This window comes from Doryrhamphus excisus, linkage group LG14, assembly GCF_037039965.1.
Source record: "Doryrhamphus excisus strain RoL-2023G ecotype Guam linkage group LG14, RoL_Dexc_Guam_v1.1, whole genome shotgun sequence".
NCBI lineage: Eukaryota > Metazoa > Chordata > Actinopteri > Syngnathiformes > Syngnathidae > Doryrhamphus > Doryrhamphus excisus.
In genome coordinates, this window is record NC_136370.1 from 10892780 (window position 1) to 10910991 (window position 18212).

At 41.9% G+C, this 18212-nt stretch overlaps 2 protein-coding genes across 2 annotated transcripts; one reads left to right on the plus strand and one right to left on the minus strand.

The window, feature by feature from the left end:
* Positions 1 to 6017: 6017 nt before the first annotated feature.
* supt7l (SPT7 like, STAGA complex subunit gamma) lies at positions 6018 to 9901 on the minus strand. The gene is made up of 5 exons (XM_058090527.2): positions 9814 to 9901; positions 8698 to 9166; positions 8258 to 8582; positions 7573 to 7810; positions 6018 to 6400 (listed from the first exon to the last, which is right to left on the minus strand). The coding sequence occupies exons 2-5, from the start codon at positions 9120 to 9122 to the stop codon at positions 6087 to 6089; spliced, it is 1302 nt and encodes a 433-aa protein (XP_057946510.2). The 5' UTR covers positions 9123 to 9166; positions 9814 to 9901; the 3' UTR covers positions 6018 to 6086.
* A 221-nt stretch (positions 9902 to 10122) lies between these two features.
* slc4a1ap (solute carrier family 4 member 1 adaptor protein) lies at positions 10123 to 17605 on the plus strand. The gene is made up of 14 exons (XM_058090809.2): positions 10123 to 10921; positions 10995 to 11193; positions 11279 to 11407; positions 11487 to 11547; positions 12260 to 12399; positions 12468 to 12628; positions 12983 to 13052; positions 13126 to 13315; positions 13811 to 13910; positions 13992 to 14202; positions 15345 to 15443; positions 15530 to 15597; positions 15688 to 15757; positions 16857 to 17605. The coding sequence occupies exons 1-14, from the start codon at positions 10130 to 10132 to the stop codon at positions 16904 to 16906; spliced, it is 2340 nt and encodes a 779-aa protein (XP_057946792.2). The 5' UTR covers positions 10123 to 10129; the 3' UTR covers positions 16907 to 17605.
* The last annotated feature ends 607 nt before the right edge of the window (positions 17606 to 18212 follow it).

An 18212-nucleotide genomic window follows, 5' to 3' on the forward strand; every position in this document is an offset into this window, starting at 1 on the left:
TTACAATTATATACATTTCTACAGTTGCGTGTGTGTGTATATATGTATGTATGTATGTGTATATATATATATATATGTGTGTGTGTGTGTGTATGTGTGACAGACGTGAAAAAGTTTTTGCATACATAGTATTTATTACTCAATGATAACACAACTGAACACAAAATGTAGTTTTTAAATGAAACATATTATGAAGGCAGAAATCCAAACCTAGTCTCTCACTTCAGAAACCATTTGAACTATTTTGATAGTTTAAGAATTACAGTAAGTGAAAAATATGATTGCAAATCACATTGGACTGATCGCCAGCCAATCACAGGGCGCATATAGACAAACAACCATTCACACTCTCACATTCATACCTATGGACAATTTGGATTCGCCAATTAACCTAGCATGTTTTTGGAATGTGGGAAGAAACCGGAGTACCCGGAGAAAACCCAAACATGCACGGGGAGAACATGCAAACTCCACAAAGAGATGTCCAAGCAGGGAATTGAACCCGGGTTTCCTAGCTATGTGGCCTGCATGCGAAACACTCATTCACCATGCTGAGGTTTGAGTGGGTTTTACTGGAAATAAACCTTCTATTTAACTGCCATCGGTCTCTATTTGGGTTTTACTGAAATGTAGGGTTAATAAAACAGCTTTGCTTTGCCTGGATTAACAAAATCTAGCGGTTTAGGGGTGCAAATAGCCCTGGTGATTACAAAAAAAATATGAGTGCTTCTATTCCCGGCCACAGTTCTGCATATTCCTTCGCTGCACCCATTCTGATTTGCACTAGCTCAGTGTTTTGACAGTTTTTGAAGATGTGGCAACAAACAGCAAACAGGATGGATTGGTGTCGTCGCACAAGCAGCATCAAAAAGCTGACACCGACAACGCTACGAGGTGTCAGTCGCCTAACAGCTATGAGACACAGACTCACTAGAGTTTGTCATCACTTTCCAAGAACAGAAGGTACTGGAGGAGGTTATAGGACTTTTTTTTTTGTGCTACAGCATTTAAACCGGACATAAGTGCACTTATATCATTATGTGCAATGATAGACAGCAGTTATTAATCCTGCAGTGGGGGATGGGAGGCATTCAATGTAAATTAACTCCAGTTATTAGATAAATGTGTTCACTGTTTTGGTATGACATTGCAGTTTTGCTTTCTATGTATACTGCATAAATAGATGTTGTCATACTCATTAGTCATGTGTATCAATGTTACTTTCTTGCTATTTTCACTTTTTTTTCGGCATCTTTGAGTCTAAATCTAAATCTGCTGCATATAAACAATCTGGTGCAATGCACTTGGGGTGGGTGATCCAAATAAGGATAATATCAATACCAATGTTAGTATCAGAATGGGCTCGATATCGGCCTGATGAGTTTCCTTTGGTTTAGTTTTGTTGTGTCCATATTGCTACATTGTTGATATTGTTATATTGTTTACAAACACAGGGAATAATTGGACACACTGAGGGCTTTGGGGGTAAAAAGCCAAAGGATTTGAATAAGAACACATCCATCCGTTTTCTATATCGCTTGTCCTCATTAGGCACGTTGGTAAGCTGGTACCTATCCCAGCTGACACCTTGAACTAGTCACCAGTAAATCACAGGAGACACGGAAAAAAACCAACATAGTCACATCTAAGCTAAATTACAACTGCTTCGGTATTCTATTACTTTGGTGTGCATTGGAACAACACATAAAAAGCAGAATGAAAAAGCCACATTTGATAATTCTACACTAAACTCCTGGACAAAATTTGGTAATCTTCAGATCGAGACATCGGGTACCAGAAACAAAAACAACAAAACAACAAAACAATCCCAAAACATCAATGAATCTCCACCATGTTTCACCATATGGACCGTGTTCTTTTCTTTGAAGGCCTCATTTCGCTTTTCTGTCCACAGGACATTCTCCCAGATGGATTTTGGCCTCTCTAGGTAAGTGTTGGCAAACTCCAACCTGCAGTTGGATCCTCCTGAGTATCCTCCATTTTCATTCAAGAGCCAAAAGATAGTATGAGCTGACACTGTTGTACCCTGTGTCTGTTGGTGAGCTTGAATTTGTTCGTATGTGGATCAAGGTTCTTATCCACCATTCGAACAATCCTTCATTGCAATCTTTCATCAATTTTTCTCTAGTTGATGATGGTACGCTGAGTAGACTGCAGGAGAATTTATAGATACGATAAAATCCAAATTTACCATTACTGAAATTTAAGACGACCGAGTGGTTAGCATGCAGGCCTCACAGCTAGGAGACCTGAGTTTGATTCCACCCTCGGCCATCTCTGTGTGGAGTTTGCATGTTCTCCCCGTGCATACGTGGGTTTTGTCCGGGTACTCTGGTTTCCTCCCACATTCCAAAAACATGCTAGGTTAATTGGTGACTCCAAATTGTCCATAGGTATGAATGTGAGTGTGAATGGTTGTTTGTCTATATGTGCCCTGTGATTGGCTGGCGACCAGTCCAAGGGTGTACCCCGCCTCTTGCCCGAAGACATCTGGGATCGACACCCTTGTGAGGATAAGCGGTAGGACATAAATGAATGACTGAAATTTAAGACACTTTGCCTATGTCATAATATTTTGTGCTTTAATAAAACAATTAAATTAAAGTCTTTTTTGTCTGTTTTGACTGTGTGTATTGGTAGTCTAAGTTAATTCCTCTTTAAGACGAGGTACAGCGTGTGTCTCAGACAATGAGGAAATGGATGATGGTTGAAATGAAGCGCCTAACAGCCTTATACGGTTCAAGTGCCACACAGCACTCCAGACAGCAGCCCATGACGGAACACACAAGGTTTGCACATGGACCATGGCACTATTTTAAATGTTTGTTAAAAAGATGGGAAACAAACAAACTTCCCAATTTATCGTGATATTGATTTGAAGTCATATAGCCCAAACCTAATTCAAATCTCTAGAGATGGACTCGTATCCTTGAGATTGCCTATACTTTTCCCCAGTTTTGATTTTCAAATCCTTTCTTGGCTCCATGATCAGTGTGGTACACACAGACCCACAACACAAGTTGAATCACCTTTTCCCCATTTTAACTGGCAGCAAGCATGATTTCTGAATTGCCAGCATCTGTTACTTACCAAAGGTGAATTGAATTAAAATTGAAAGGAGCATGGCATTATGCAATAGTTATTTCTTACAGTTTCGATAAGGTGGCAATAATTACTATATGTCCAGTCCATTTTTGGAGTTCTGTATGGAATGATCGGATTTGGCTTGGCCATGAGTGTATGGACAAGAGTCTCAAATGAGACAAACATGCATGTTGTGGGAATAAGGGAGGAAGCTGTAGTACCTGGAAAAAACTCACATACGAAAAGAACCCACAGGGACAACATGCAAATTCCACACAGACTCAAGCTCTATCCTCTATCTCCTGACTGTGAAACCAACACTGTATAATAAATGTTTTTTTCATTATATGTCAACAAATTTAACACAAAATATTCAAAAATGTTCAGTATCAGTGTTGGCATCTGCAAGACTGGCTGCGTATTTACTTGGTGTAGGAATGATACCAGTATTAGCTACCATGTACATCCATCCATTTTCTATATTGCTTATCCTCACAGGATGTCGCGCGGACATGCTGGAGCCTATCCCAACTGTCTTTGGGTGAGAGGACTGGTTGCCAGCCAATCACAGGACAAACAACCATTCATAGCTATGGACATGCACAGAGATGCCCGAGCAGGGAATCGAACCCCTATCTTCTAGCTGTGTGATTAAGTGGAAACTTTGCTTCTTCCTACTCCTTTTCAGACTTGTTGAATTGTGCAAATTTCACCCAGTGATGTTTCTTCATGTAACTTGTTACACATGTCTGAAACAGATAAACATACCTTACCCTAAAGTGTGGACAAATCTGAGTGAGAGTTCGAGCTACTGTACTTGTAATGCCTCCACTTGCACATGGGGCTCCAGGCCATGTTATTTGTCTGACGCAATATTGCCCTCCAGTGGCAGATGGATGAATTGACTCTGTAGCACAAGGGATGTGTCCTAGATTTTTTTTCGATTAGAGTCTCAATCTAACACAACGAGTGTATTCATTGCCGTACGGATGACAACTGAGGTCTGGATGCTGCAGGCAAAAATATCCACAGAGGGGATAGGCTATAAAACATGCAACGTAGCACCAGTGTTGCTTTGGCGCTATATTCTTTAAATGCAAAACTTAAGATTGATATTTGATACAGACTGGAAACTCTCATGTGGGTTCCTTATGACAACCCACCCAATTTCCAGTAATAGCAAAGTTGGTTGACGTGACAGAATACATATACAATAATTATGAACTATTTAAAGTTTTTTTTTTTCCATCAAGTCTTGTGACTTCGCACTTTCTTCAGTAATCCTTGAATGCAGTATAGCAGCTGTTCTACACTGTGAGTATCTATGTACATTTTATCATATAAAAGGCATTTAATCAGAGTGTGAGGCATATTGAGAGTGACAGAGGTCGAGTCACGTGACTTGGACTGGAGTCAGACTCCAGTCACAATTTGGATGACTTTGGACTTGACTTGACAATATCATCAAAGACTTGATTTTCAGGGAATGTGTTGAGTGATATGTGTCCCCATTCAAAGTATTCTATCAACATGATCGCTATAGTTATTTCCAACAAAAACAGTGTATTTTAGCACAAAATCTGCCCCACTGAATACATCCACTAATGTCCAATCAGGTTTAAGAACAAACAACTAAAGTGTGGATTACATAAATAAATGTACTAAATTGTTCCATTGTTAATGGGATACACTAAACAATGCTTATGACTTGTAAGGACTCGAAACGAAAATTTCAAGCCTATGACTTCGGACTTGACTCGACCAAGTCAATGTCAAGGGTTGGGCAGATTTTCACCCTTTGCAGGCGGTCTTGGAAGGCATCCCTGTGAATAGCAGGGATCCACTGTATATAAATATAATAATGTAACAATATGAACAATATACATATTTCTTAAAATAAAGAACTGAACCATATAGATTTTACCACTCAGCTGATCCGATAGTGATACTACCCTTGATATGGATACATGAATTGATTCGCCCAGCCCGAGCAAGCCCCTTTAGCCATATAATATGGAACACTGCACATCAGATATAATTTTGGTCAAACAACCATGACTCAGCTATTAGGAACAGTTAATTGGATGTTAATAAAATATAAATCTGTAAACACTTCACACTCAAAACATGCACAGCAAAACAGCCATGTATTAGAACATATCAGCTCATTGAGCAAGAAAAATTAAGTCATTACTTTGCCATTAGGGCTGGATTGATGTTTCCTTCATAATGTGTACAGCCAAGCAATAATTGTCACCGACGTTGCCCTCGGTTTTTGCTTTATTACTGAAACAGATGCTAACTTAGCAAAGAGGCTTAAAGCTGACAGGTGTGTGATGTGTAATGTGTCGGGAGAATAAGTTGCTGCAAATATGCAAGCTCTACAGCAGGAGTTTTCAAAGTGTGGCCCAGCCTCTCCTCAGACAATATACTGTAATACGATTGGGGATGTCCCTACTCCCCTGAAGAGCCAATTTCCTGGAACATACTTAGAAACTGTGACAATTACAGAGCCTTCAAGAAAACACTAAAACGGTGGTTCAAAGCAAACCAGTCTTGTGCTCATGGGTAATGCCCATTCCACTACCCTAGTGATAACAAGCGACCCAGAAAATGTATGTATATATTCCTGCCTTCTAATAACCCAAAAGATATCAAATGTTTTTAGCATTTTATTGTAAATGGTAACATCAACTATATGCTCACCACACTTTGTTGTTGTAGTTTTGCAGTCTTTTGCCCTCATGTAGCTAAAATGTATGATGCAGTTCAGTTTAACACTACTGCATACTAAAACCGCAGTAATACTGTCTTGTTAAAGTAATAACTTACTGACATGATCATACCTGTAAAGTATATATTTTTTGTTACAGGATCTTATTGGATTATGTAGGTGTACTTAATGAAGTGAGTTTATAAGAAAAACGACTGTATATTCCACAACAACACCAATGCTGTTTCCATCAACATCCAACGCAACCTCACATCTTCTTTGCTCGCTTCTTGGGTCTCTGGTTGAAGACGGGTGATGTGCTCATCAGGGAGTCCGGCGAATGAGAGGCGTACGTGCCATCTGATGCCGAACCTGCCGGAGAGGGCGCCATTGCACCTCCTGACTCGCTCATGGTGGACATGGGCCCCCCCTCTTCAAACACATCGCCACCCAGAACGCTGTGGTGGTGGTGGTGGTGATGAGGATGATGGTGGTGATGTGCGGCACTCTGGCTGTCATCACCATCCTGTGGCTCCATTTTTACCTGTGGCCACAATGGGGAGCTGTTGGCCACACCGCCACCTTGAAAAAAGGAAGCAGGATTTCTTTCATTCATTAATTTTCTACCGTTTTTTCCTCACAAGGGTCGCGGGGGTGCTGGAGCCTATCCCAGCTGTCTTCGGGCGAGAGGCGGGGTACATCCTGGACTGGTCGCCAGCCAATCACAGGGCACATATCGACAAACAACCATTCACACTCACATTCATACCTATGAACAATTTGGAGTGGCCAATTAACCTAGCATGTTTTTGGAATGTGGGAGGAAACCGGAGTACCCGGAGAAAACCCACGCATGCACGGGGAGAAAATGCAAAGCAGGATTTCAATGCAACACAAATTACTATGGTGTACTGCAGTACATCAATGAACATGTTGCTTATGTGCATATGTCACCCCTGAACTGGCTGTAGTAATTTGGTGAGACACTGCCAGACACTGCTGGCATTTAAGAAAACGGAATAATGCTCACTCACAACACAATCTTATTAAACACATTTAAAGTATAAAATGTATCGGTACACACCACTAATGAATATTAATGAAAGATGACCGATGAATAGTTGGAATCAGATTTCAGGAACCTGGTTTTCAAGCTTGAGTCAAGCAGGCTAGAGAAGTCATTTCTCCAAGTCGCGTCAACATAATCCAAACTGCCTTTTGCAGTCCCTTCTCAAGGTTTCTGTTTTTTCTCCAAATGGGGTTTCATGGGGTTCAGATCAGGGGATGTTGTGGATTCTTGCTAGCTTGTGAAACCCTTTTGAGGTTCTTTTGTGATTAAGAGCTATATAATCTTGACTTGAAAGTAACGACGTATGATAATATATTAAGTTGTGTTCACCTCACTGCAAGGTCTGAGGCCAGACTGACTGTCGAAGTTAGTGTTGTGGTGCATTTAAGGACAGTCGAACAATGTGTGAAATCTCAACTCTCTACAAAAAACATTATCAGTAAAGCATAAACACAAATGTAAATTATAAACATTTCTGACAGTGGTGCATGTATGCTGCACATTATACCTATGTTATCACTCATTTATAAATTATTACTGACTTCTTGTGAATGGGATGTATTTTGAAAATGCCTAAAAAATAATTTATTACCAAAATCCATGAATGCTGAATCGTGAATGTGAGGAGATCCACTATGTATCCATAAATCTTCATTGAATATGTGAATAAAAAGATGAGGCTCACCTGAGGTGTGAGGCGAATGGTCACCATCCATGCCTGAGGATAGCCTCTCACTGTGAGTCCCAAGGACCCCCATAGGCAAAGCCTGATCCCCAGAGGCTAAGTCAGCCTCAGGTTCCTCGCTAACTGGAAAGGAAATATCACTCATGGGCTCTTCCTTGATCCTGGGGGGCTTGGAGTCCTCCAAAGCCTTTTCTGGATTCACCAGCCTCTCATATTCTTCTGACAGGTCATTACTGACCTAGGAAAGCAAAATACAGTATATTTTTATCCCTTGTCAGCAGTTTTAAAATGGTACATCAGTAAATATGCAAAATGGACCTCAGTGGTCCATAGCACCGTGTAATTGATTATTAAGAGTTAAAACACTAGTGCATGACCAAGTTTAAGTGATGTATTCACAGTAATATATCAGACGTTTAATTCCTCACCAAACAATTTGTGTTGTGTGTTCAATTTGGTACTGAGGACCAGTAAGGTTAATTTTTCACCCATCCATCTATTTTGGTATGCCACTTATCCTCACTAGGGTCGTGGGTGTGCTGGAGCCTAACCCAGCTGACTTTGCCCAAGTGACTGGGTACACCGTAGTGTGCTCACCAGCCAATCACAAAAGTTTACATGTTCTGACAAATTACACTGTTGTATTCTTCAAGCTTGTGTCAATCCTCAAACATTATTTCCTCACCTGTAACATGTAGCTGTGGTAATCCTTGATGCGTACTTGCCAGAAGCGCTGCAGGGCCAGCACACTGCCAATCCCCACCTCATGAAACACCTGCTCCATCACATCAGGAAAGGGACTGGAACCCAGCCGGGCCTCCCTGTCTACCGCTACGCGCAGGAGGCGGGTTAGGCGCAGATAGTGCTCATGAACCAGGTCAGTCAGCGTTTCTAGCACGCTCTCATGGGCTGTCTCGAAGCCGGCATGAGCCAAGATGGTGGCAACTGACTGATAGAGGAGCTGTCTGCAGGAGGGCCAACTCAGCTCTGTGACTGGCTCACCTTTTCCCCTGATATGGGAGAATCCAATTAGTATAAAGGTGAAAAGAACCCATAGGTAAAAAATACCATATTGACAAATGGGGAAAAAGCCACTCTCGCTTGGTCAAATGACCAGATACTTACTTATAGAAGTCACTTTCAGGGTCACTGTGGCGGAGCTGGAAGGGCTGCCAGGGAGCTTTGCTGTCAAGTGGCAGCAAGTCATCGGGCATGGCAGGTGGTGTGGGAGGCCGCAAGGGAAGATGTGTATCAACATCCTCTAGTCGTCCGCCAACTTCGCCGGACGTCGAGCTCTGACCCTGAGCAGTCGCCAAAAGGGCACGGAGGCGGCGGACGTGCTGGCACAGCTGCACTGTGTGAATGGTGAGACTGCAAGGCTCTGACGGGATGTCCAGCATCGTGGTGGGGCGTGGTCGCTGGGCTGATGGCTGATGCAGAGGAGGATCCTGCATCTCCACTGATCGAAACTCACGCTGGAGCAAATCAAAGGAGCTGCGATTGGGAGGAGCTCCTGCAGGTCCAGGAATCTCACCCCAGTACCGCATCATGATGAGATGATGAGATGTTGATCAAAGTTTGTTCAGTCGTCACACTGAGAAGTGACAAAATATGTTAGAAGTTGCTCCTGAATTGGCTGTAAATATAATAATGCCGACATATTTTACACTAGTCAGAATTTGTGGATCTATCCATTTTCAATGTCACTTATCCTCACTAGGGTCACGGGGATGCTGGAGCCTATCCCACCTGTCTTTGTGTGAGAGGCAGGGTTCACCCTGGACTGGTCGCCAGCCAATGGCAGAATTTGAGAATTGTCAAGAATAATAGAATGGAATAAAAAATTATTATTCGCCGTCAATCATGCTTACATAGAACTTAATTCCTAAATATTAGTCTTCAGACGAGTCCAGCCAATGCAAACAAGACACAACATTGCTATGTGTTAATCAGTTACAATTAAAGACTAATGCATCCTGGTAACCATCTCCCTCACTTCACGCATGAATAATTGTGCCTAACTGATAAAAATGATTAACTCTGTCAAGCTAGTATTAAATCATTTTTGAATCACAGAAATGTAAATTCAATGAAAGACAATGTTTGTGGTCGACAAAAGATTTGGAAAAGCAGGCAATTTTTCTGCAATGGGGCGCACAAGTAAGCTACGTACAGGAACATTGAATTGATAGAAAGCATTTTTACTAATCTAAATGTGGAAAAACAGCAATAGTCACTCACGTTTAACACAAAAAGGGGGGTTGTTGAAGTCTGAACAAATGAGCTTCATTATTTGAAAGCAATGTTGAACAGGAAGTAATCATTTCGCTTTTTCCGGTGAAACATGAAACGTTTACTGAATGAAGTTCCGCAGTAAATTTGTTATTTTTTGAAGAAATGCGTTCGTTAAAAACAATAATCCCATTATATTTATTAAAAAATTGTATTAGATGAATTTGAAATCGACTATTTTTATTTTGGGATTTTTTTTGACTGTGTATGTTTTACACAGGAAAAAAAAAAACCCGGACATAGTTGACAGTGGCACCAAACAAACATGGCCGCCATGCAGCAGGCAGACATGAGTTCGTCAAACATGGATGAAAAAGAAGCGAACGCAGTAGAAATGGACGGGTGCTCGGCCAATGATCACGATGGACAACCCGAAAGGAAAGAACTACCCACAGATGACCAAGAAACAGAGGACCCCTTTAAAAAGCCAGCTATATTCGCAGCGCCTTCTCTTGCTAGCAAACGCAGCTTGAACGCTGCTGCTCCATCCAAACCAGGAGCTGAGACGAAAACTGAGAAAGAACACAACGAAGCTCAAGTTGATGACACAATTTGTGACTTATCAGCAGATGACAACAAAACACAAGAAGATAATAAAAACGCGGATAAACATAGAGACAGTTCTCCGGTAAAGGTGAAAACGGAACCTAAGCAGAGAGTGCTCTCAACTAAGGCACCGGCTATCCCATACACAGAACCGCAGTGGGGTGGCCCGGCACCCGATGATGCGTATGCTCTTGAAATTCTCAAAAACGGAACCATAGTGGACAGGGTACCACTCACGCACAAAAGTTACTTTGTGGTTGGACGTTTACCGGTGTGCGATGTCTCTCTGGAGCACCCGTCTATCTCCAGATACCATGCTGTCATCCAGTTCCGCCAGCTGCCGGGCGAGACTGAATCTATTGGCGAGGAACCAGGCTTCTACATCCACGACCTAGGCAGCACACATGGTACTGTTGTCAACAAGAATAAGATTCCTCCGAAGACATACATTCGACTCCGTGTTGGACATGTCCTCAAGTTTGGAGGCAGCACAAGGCTTTTCATTCTCCAGGTGATGGAGCTTTTTTCTGCTTTGTGTATTGTAATGGCAACATGCGATTATATCATCTTCTCTTCTTGTTCAGGGTCCAGAATTCGATGAAGAAGAAGAGTCTGAATTAACAGTGACAGAGCTGAGGGAGCAAGCTCGGAAACAGAGGACAGAGCTTGAGAAGAGAATGATGGGAGAGGGTTCAGATGAAGACGAGTTGGAGGAGAAGGATAAAGGCGAAAGTGCCAAGAGAAAACTGTCCGGTGAAGATTCAGGATGTTCATGGGGAATGGGTGAGGTTTTTTTTTTTATTTCCGATAGTCATGAAAGTGTCAGGGTGAAGAATGTGTATTAAGATGTCATCATACATTGATTTAGCTGAGGAGCCGGTACCAGAGGATGATGAGAATGAGGAGAACCCCTTTTCAACTGAGTTCCATGAAGACCAGGAAGCTGCCTACTTAAAGGACCCTAAGAAGGCCTTGCAGGGCTTCTATGATAGGGAAGGTGAAATACTTCTTGATAATCAACAAAAACTGGTACAACATTGCTTTTTTCTTAATATATTAATATTGTTTGTTCTTAGGGGAGGAGCTGGAGATTGAGTATGAAGATAAAAATCATGGCACCTGGCTCTGCAGAATAAAGTAAGTGTCGCGATGATCTGAAAGACATGTTCTCACCAAGCAGAACAGTTCAATTAAGTTCGCAATGCTGCTGTTTGAAACAGTAAACTGTGATCTGTCAGCATGTATGCACGTCTTGAACACGGCATGCATTTTGACCCTTGAATACACTTCTAAGCTTCGCTGCTTTCCAGGTCCTCATTTTGTTTCAGTTTTGATGTTTAACGTGACATGCAACTCCAAAAAAGTCCTCAAATTGCAGTTAAGGCTGTGATTGGTCAGCTTGTTACACATTATTTTCTGTGGGTATATGATTTGTTCAGAGGGTGGACAGCCTTCTTGTCTGATTTCAGGTCTACATTTGCAATAAAAATGACCAAATCCAGCTGAAATTTGTTCCCCTTCTCTCTTTAATTACCACTGTTTGCTGGCTACATTGGAAGCTAACAAGCTGTATAGCTGACTTGAATCATAGTTGCGCACAGTTACAAGACATTGTAATCTACATTTTAAATTAAACAAAGAGGAAGAACATGATATTTTGAGCATAAAGTATAAAGCTGAAAAACAGTCTTTAGAAGAAGTTACCGCTATTCCTATTGCATTTTTGTTGCTCAAAGACAATGAAACAAAACAGCAACAAAAAGAGAAAAAATGTTGCAAGCTGGGCTTAATGTTTGTTCCAAGTGCGCAGTGTAGCCGCAATGTGACTATGCTGCTCTCTGCCCTTCAGGCTGCCGGTGGATGATGCCATGGGCCGGCAGCTTGTTGCCGAGGTGACCCACACAGGCAAGAAGAAAGAAGCAGCAGTCCAGTGCTGTCTGGAATGCTGCCGGATGCTAGAAGCCAGAGGATTGCTACGCCAGGAAGCAGGTGTGGCTCACCTCTTCAGAGACACCATCTCAAAACCAGGGAGCATTCTAACAACGTTCTGCGTGCAGTTTCCCGCAAGCGCAAGAAAAAGAACTGGGAAGATGAGGACTACTATGACAGCGATGACGACACCTTCCTGGATCGGACAGGCACTGTTGAGAAGAAGAGGAAAGAGCGAATGAAGAAAGCGGGAAAGATTGAGGAGCGACCTGAGACCTACGAATCACTGGTAAAGAAGGATCAAAGCATGCATAATGCAATCTGTTCCTTGACACCAGTTGTCTTGTAATATTACAACGATGTTGCCATTGGAGAAAATGAAACTTTAATTTCCCTCATGTGATTAATAAAACATGATAATTGTAATAGTTTAGTTTCTTTAAATCATGGAACATCATATGGTTACACCTGCACAGTTCAGCATGCCCGAAAAGGAGTAGGAGGAAGCACAGCTTATTTAATTCCTACCCTTACCCTGTTCTCTTCCTGCGTGGAAAGAAAACAAATCTAGAATCTATGGAGTAAATTAGCTCAAAACTGTTGCCATCATATAAATTGTATGTCGTGAACACTTTTCTTGTAGATCGCAAAGCTATCAGAGGTGGAGAAGGAGGTGGCAGAAACACAGAAAAAACTCGGCACCTGTGGGAAAAGTGAGTCATGGTCACATATACCGTACATGTTAGCTTACATTTACACAAACCTAATTTCCTTGTGTCTTACTAGATGCTTCTGGCTCTTCCACTGATGACCCACTGGATGCTTTCATGACCGCTGTGCGCAGCGAGGCAGCCATGGATGCTGTGGAGCGCAGGAAGCTTCACATGCATGTTGCAGACCTGCGGAAAGACGCCCAGCGGCTCCGCAAACTGGTGGAACTCACGCGCCCCGCACAGCTGCCCTCGCTGCTCCCCAGGTGGAGTGTAGCTTTTTCTAATGAATCTATTATGATTATGATTCTAACTATGAATCATTGATGTGAATGTAGTTGTTTATATATATTTGCTATACAGTCGAGTACAGCAACAAATGCATTAATTATGTTAAATGTAATTAATGAAATAAATGAGCTACCGACAGTAACATGGTATTTTTGACAGCCTTAGTTATTATGTGTTTGTTTTTGTCACTTCTATCGAACTGTTGTCAAATGTTAAAACATTTGAGCTAATTACAAACTAGTCAACAAGGAGCATTGAGTGGACATGTGCTTTTGAACTTAGTGTGGCGTGAAATATCTAAACCAATAAGAAGAATTCCCTGCATTTTGGCAAGGAGATGCATGAAAGTGAGGTTTAATTTCACTGCTTGAGTCATTTATAGCAGCAGTGGAATGTTCTTCACCATGAACCAGGAAGAAACGAGTAGATGGATGGACAAACAAACATTTTATCCACCTTTTTGTTAACAGTTCCAGCAGCTCAGAGTCCGACAAACCAAAGAAGGCCTTGCCCCTTTTTGGAGCCATGAAGGGAGGAAAAAAGTTCAAGCTGAAGACTGGCACCATTGGAGTGGGTGTACTGCGTTTGGGAATTCTATCTACTTATCTGCTTATGTTTTTAGCCTAACAACTTTACATCTGTTTTGTGTAGAGGTTGCCACCTAAACAGCCCAGCTTGCCTCCCGAACTTTTCACCATGAAAGAACTTCCACCTGGGGGAGAGGAAGATGAAGAAGAAGAGGAGGAGGAGGATGGAGAAAAGGCTGAAAAAAAGGAGAATCAAGAAGATACAATGTCCCAGTTTATTGTTGAGTCTGAGGAGTCTGGCAGCGTCATATCCCAAGAGACTTCGGGACAGAAAGGTTAGTAAGTTAGTAGTTAATTAGTACTGAAGCTAACAGGTTAAATTACAGAAAAGTTGACAAAATAATGCAAATGAATGGGTGACATGTAGTACATCATCTTTAAGTTGACAGTCGTGTAAGTGAAAGTGTTGGTAAACCTTTCAACATTGACCAAAATCAATTAGAGATTGGAAAAAAGCAAGTGAACCATCTGACGTCTACTTTAATACATATAGAATAATATATTACGACACCGTAATTATGTGGATTAGATTCAAATATATTTCGTTGGAGTTGCATATCTTGAAAAGTTTGAAATATATATGTATATATACTATGAAAAAAATACTGTGAAAAAGCAATGTATCAATATCAGCCAATACTGTTTTATAACGCGGATCCCATCCACCATTCAGCTCCGCTCCCACTGCAGCATCCAGAACAACCATGTTGGACTTCCTGTCTTTGTTAGATTGATAGACAGTAAGTTTTGCACCCTGCAAAACATGCCACAAAAATATCTCACTGGGGTGGGGCTTTGAAAAGCTTTAGATTGGTGTAGCGTTTGGGGGGGGGCAGCACTTGTGATCATTTGTCGGGCAGCGAAAGACCATGAGCATGCATACACTACAGTATGTAGCACTTTGAGTGCAGGAGGAACTTTTGTTGTGTGCGCGGCCGCTTCGGGCATGGCCTCTGCAACCACTTCTGACTCCGTGAGAAGTCGCGGCACTTCCTCACTTCGGATATCATCTCTTAAATTAAACTCAGATGAGTTATTTATGTTATCATCATTGTATCCGTCCAAACAAATGTACCTTTGGTTGTATCAGGCATCAAAGTGAACATGACTGTATGTCTGTGCATATGTACTGTATATGCATACATTTGTGTGTGTGCATATATATCTATATATACACACTTTACCCTTAAATGACACACTGGTTCTCTGCAAAAACACCCAGGGCCACTGTATTGGGAAATGACATAAATTGTGTCCATTTCTTGTTATACCACTAGGTGGCAGAAGGTCTACTATACGCATGCCTCCCATGCACATACACGTTGGATATTTGTTCAATTGGTTTCTGATTGTGGTGTTTTGAGTCAACCTTTTAAAAAAGTTTTCAGGAAATGTCTTTATGTTTGTCTTTTATCAGAGGAAAGTCCCAAAAAGCTGACTGGCAAGGCATGTACCAATGCAGACAACCAGTTTCCTTCTCAGAACACCAAACCCAGCCCAGACCCACCAGCTCCCGGTTGGTCCTCTATTCTGTTGCTGCTTCAATTTGAATGCTGTGCTACCAAGATAATCTCTAATCAGTCAAAACCACTGTTTGTTCAGAATCCAGATCCAAGGGTGATGAGGAGCCTAGTCAGAGAAAGAAAAAGAAAGTGATGGGTCCCAGCAAGGTAGGATTCCCCATATTCCTCACTGAGGAACTCAGGACTAACTTCGGAACTTGCCATGTAACATAATGTCTCCGTATGGTGTGTCCACAGCCGCCTGTGCTGCTCTCAGGCCAATATCCACAAGATGACCCTGATTACTGTGTCTGGATGCCGCCTGCAGGTAACCTCACTAAACAGCTATAACTTTATTGAACACACTTGTTTTGAAATGGTTTACCTGCAATTGGACATGAGTCTGACAGCTCTGACTGAATGAGCCTTGTCTACATCTTAAGGAGGTTTGAAGTAGAGCTTCAAAATACAAAAGGAAGAAATAGGAGTGGGGGGGGGGATTAGAGTACCATTAAACTGACATAGGTTGTTCATCGTCTCAAACATTTAAGACCGTACCAAATGTTCAAATTAATAGCTGCGCCATTTTTGTTAATCACCTCAAAAATTGGTGAATGTTGCTCAATGTGATCAAACTGGTTTCATAGGCGGAATCCACTGTCTGGAACTGATGTCCATTTTTGTAAACCTTCCTTGCCATCGATATGCAAATCTTGCAGGCTGTTTCAAAACGGTGAAGTTTTTCCTCTGGAAGAAGTCCTTAATCAGGTGGACATTGTGAACAGCAATTGTTGAATCTTGTTGAAAAAGCCAGTCATCACCACACAGACGAGGGCTTTCAGTCACAAGGGACGGCCAGCTGCCGTTTGACACCCCTACACAACCTGAAGCTCCATTGTTCCATTGAAGGAAAAAGCCCCCCGAGATCATGATGGTGCCTCCTCCACTATGCTACGTGGGAAAAAAAACATCTCTGGTGGGCTCTCCTTGTCATGTCAGTAACGTTGGAAGCCATCAGGACCGTCAAGGTTACATTTTTTATCTTCACAGAATCCAATTTCCTTCCACCTTTCAATGTTCCATGTTTGGTGCTCTCGTGGAAATTTCAAATGGACAATTATGTGGCTTTTGAAGACGTTTATTGGACTGCACTCTGCACCAGAAATTATTTAGGCCAAGGATTGTCCCATTTATTTGGGTCTACCACTTTACTTTCTTTTACCATTAAACCTGGATTGCATCACAAGTGAATAATAGCAATTGGAGAGAGACTCATACTTTGATTGCAAATGTTTATCCAAAATCAGAGGAGAACATAATTGACAAGCTAGTGGAAGGGTTTGTTTCATTCTGCATATTGATTTGTGTAATAAGTTAAACACTCCAGCCCTGGCATGCCAATTAATTTGTCTGTTCATCACTTTTAGGTCAAACTGGAGATGGCCGCACCCACCTTAATGACAAGTACGGCTACTAAAGGAATAAATGTCCATCTCCAACATGAGGAGCACATATGGCCTAACATGTAGACAGCTCATCACCAATCTCCAGCCAATGCTGCACATTGTGTAATGGCATCGTCTGAGGAAGCATAGAGGTCCAACTGATATCAAGGCTTGCCATGTTATGCCCACGGCCCCCATTGACCCCAGCACACAACACTCGGGCTCCATCCGTTTCACCGTCCAAGCAGAAAATAGAAAATGGCAGCGTAAGATCTAACTGATGTGAATTCAGCCCCCCACCCCCGGCTGCTCCTCTTTCACTTCAAAACACCTGACATCCAATCTGTATCCCTCCCCTATTTGGCTCCACTTGATCACTGGCATTACTTTTTTTTTCCTCCAAAGGAGAGTGTGTAGCAGGGAGGGAGAGCAGTGAAGCAGCTTTTCTGACCATCTGGACACTTGGATGGCTTAGTGGATGAAACGCAAGCTGATAATGACTCAAGCTACAGTAAGCAGAGTTGTGTGTCAGCTCACGCACACACATACACTCATGGGCCAACCTTCTCAAAGTTCTCTTTTTAACAGGATTGTCTTTAGAAGCCAGTCAACCATTGTTGGCCGTTTGAGCAGGATACACACTAAGGGCTGCTCATTTTTCGCATTTCTTTTCTGGTCAAGTTTAAATTTTATTTTGTTATATAAATGTGTAATAAAATTGTCTGTACAGAGCTGGCTAGACTGCTTCACTATAGATGCAAGTTTTTGTTTTTTTACAAGCACACATATGATCTGACACAAGGAGCTTTTGGCGATGATCTGATGCTGTGACCTACTACTCGCTGGCCTTAAACATGTAACACAAGCTTTGTGTCTACAGCACCTTGCAGACCACAACCCTGACGGACAATCAAGTGCCTAAACCAGAGCCCGACACACGGTCACTCAGTGCAGTGGTCACAGGGCCAGTCGGCGTGCTTAAGCCACTTCGTTAGGGGATATTAGGGGCACTTACATAAGGTCAGTTAGGTCTAATCATAATTCTGTTTATGTAAGACAACATGAAACTGTCCTCAGTATGAAGGAAATAAAAGAGTGGAGAAGTATATTATTTTTAATGTCAAAAGGCACAGATTCTTAACCTGGGGTCCATGGACCACTGGTAGATAAACAAAATGGATGAAAATCAATTGATTCGTCTCCACAACGACGTAGTGACCACATGTACCACCATGTTGCCCCATTAAGTATCCAAAATTATTCACACCTTTTCTCAATAAGGTAAGATTGTGCATTAAAAATTGATTAGAATAATCCGGATTATGCTAGAAGTAACAG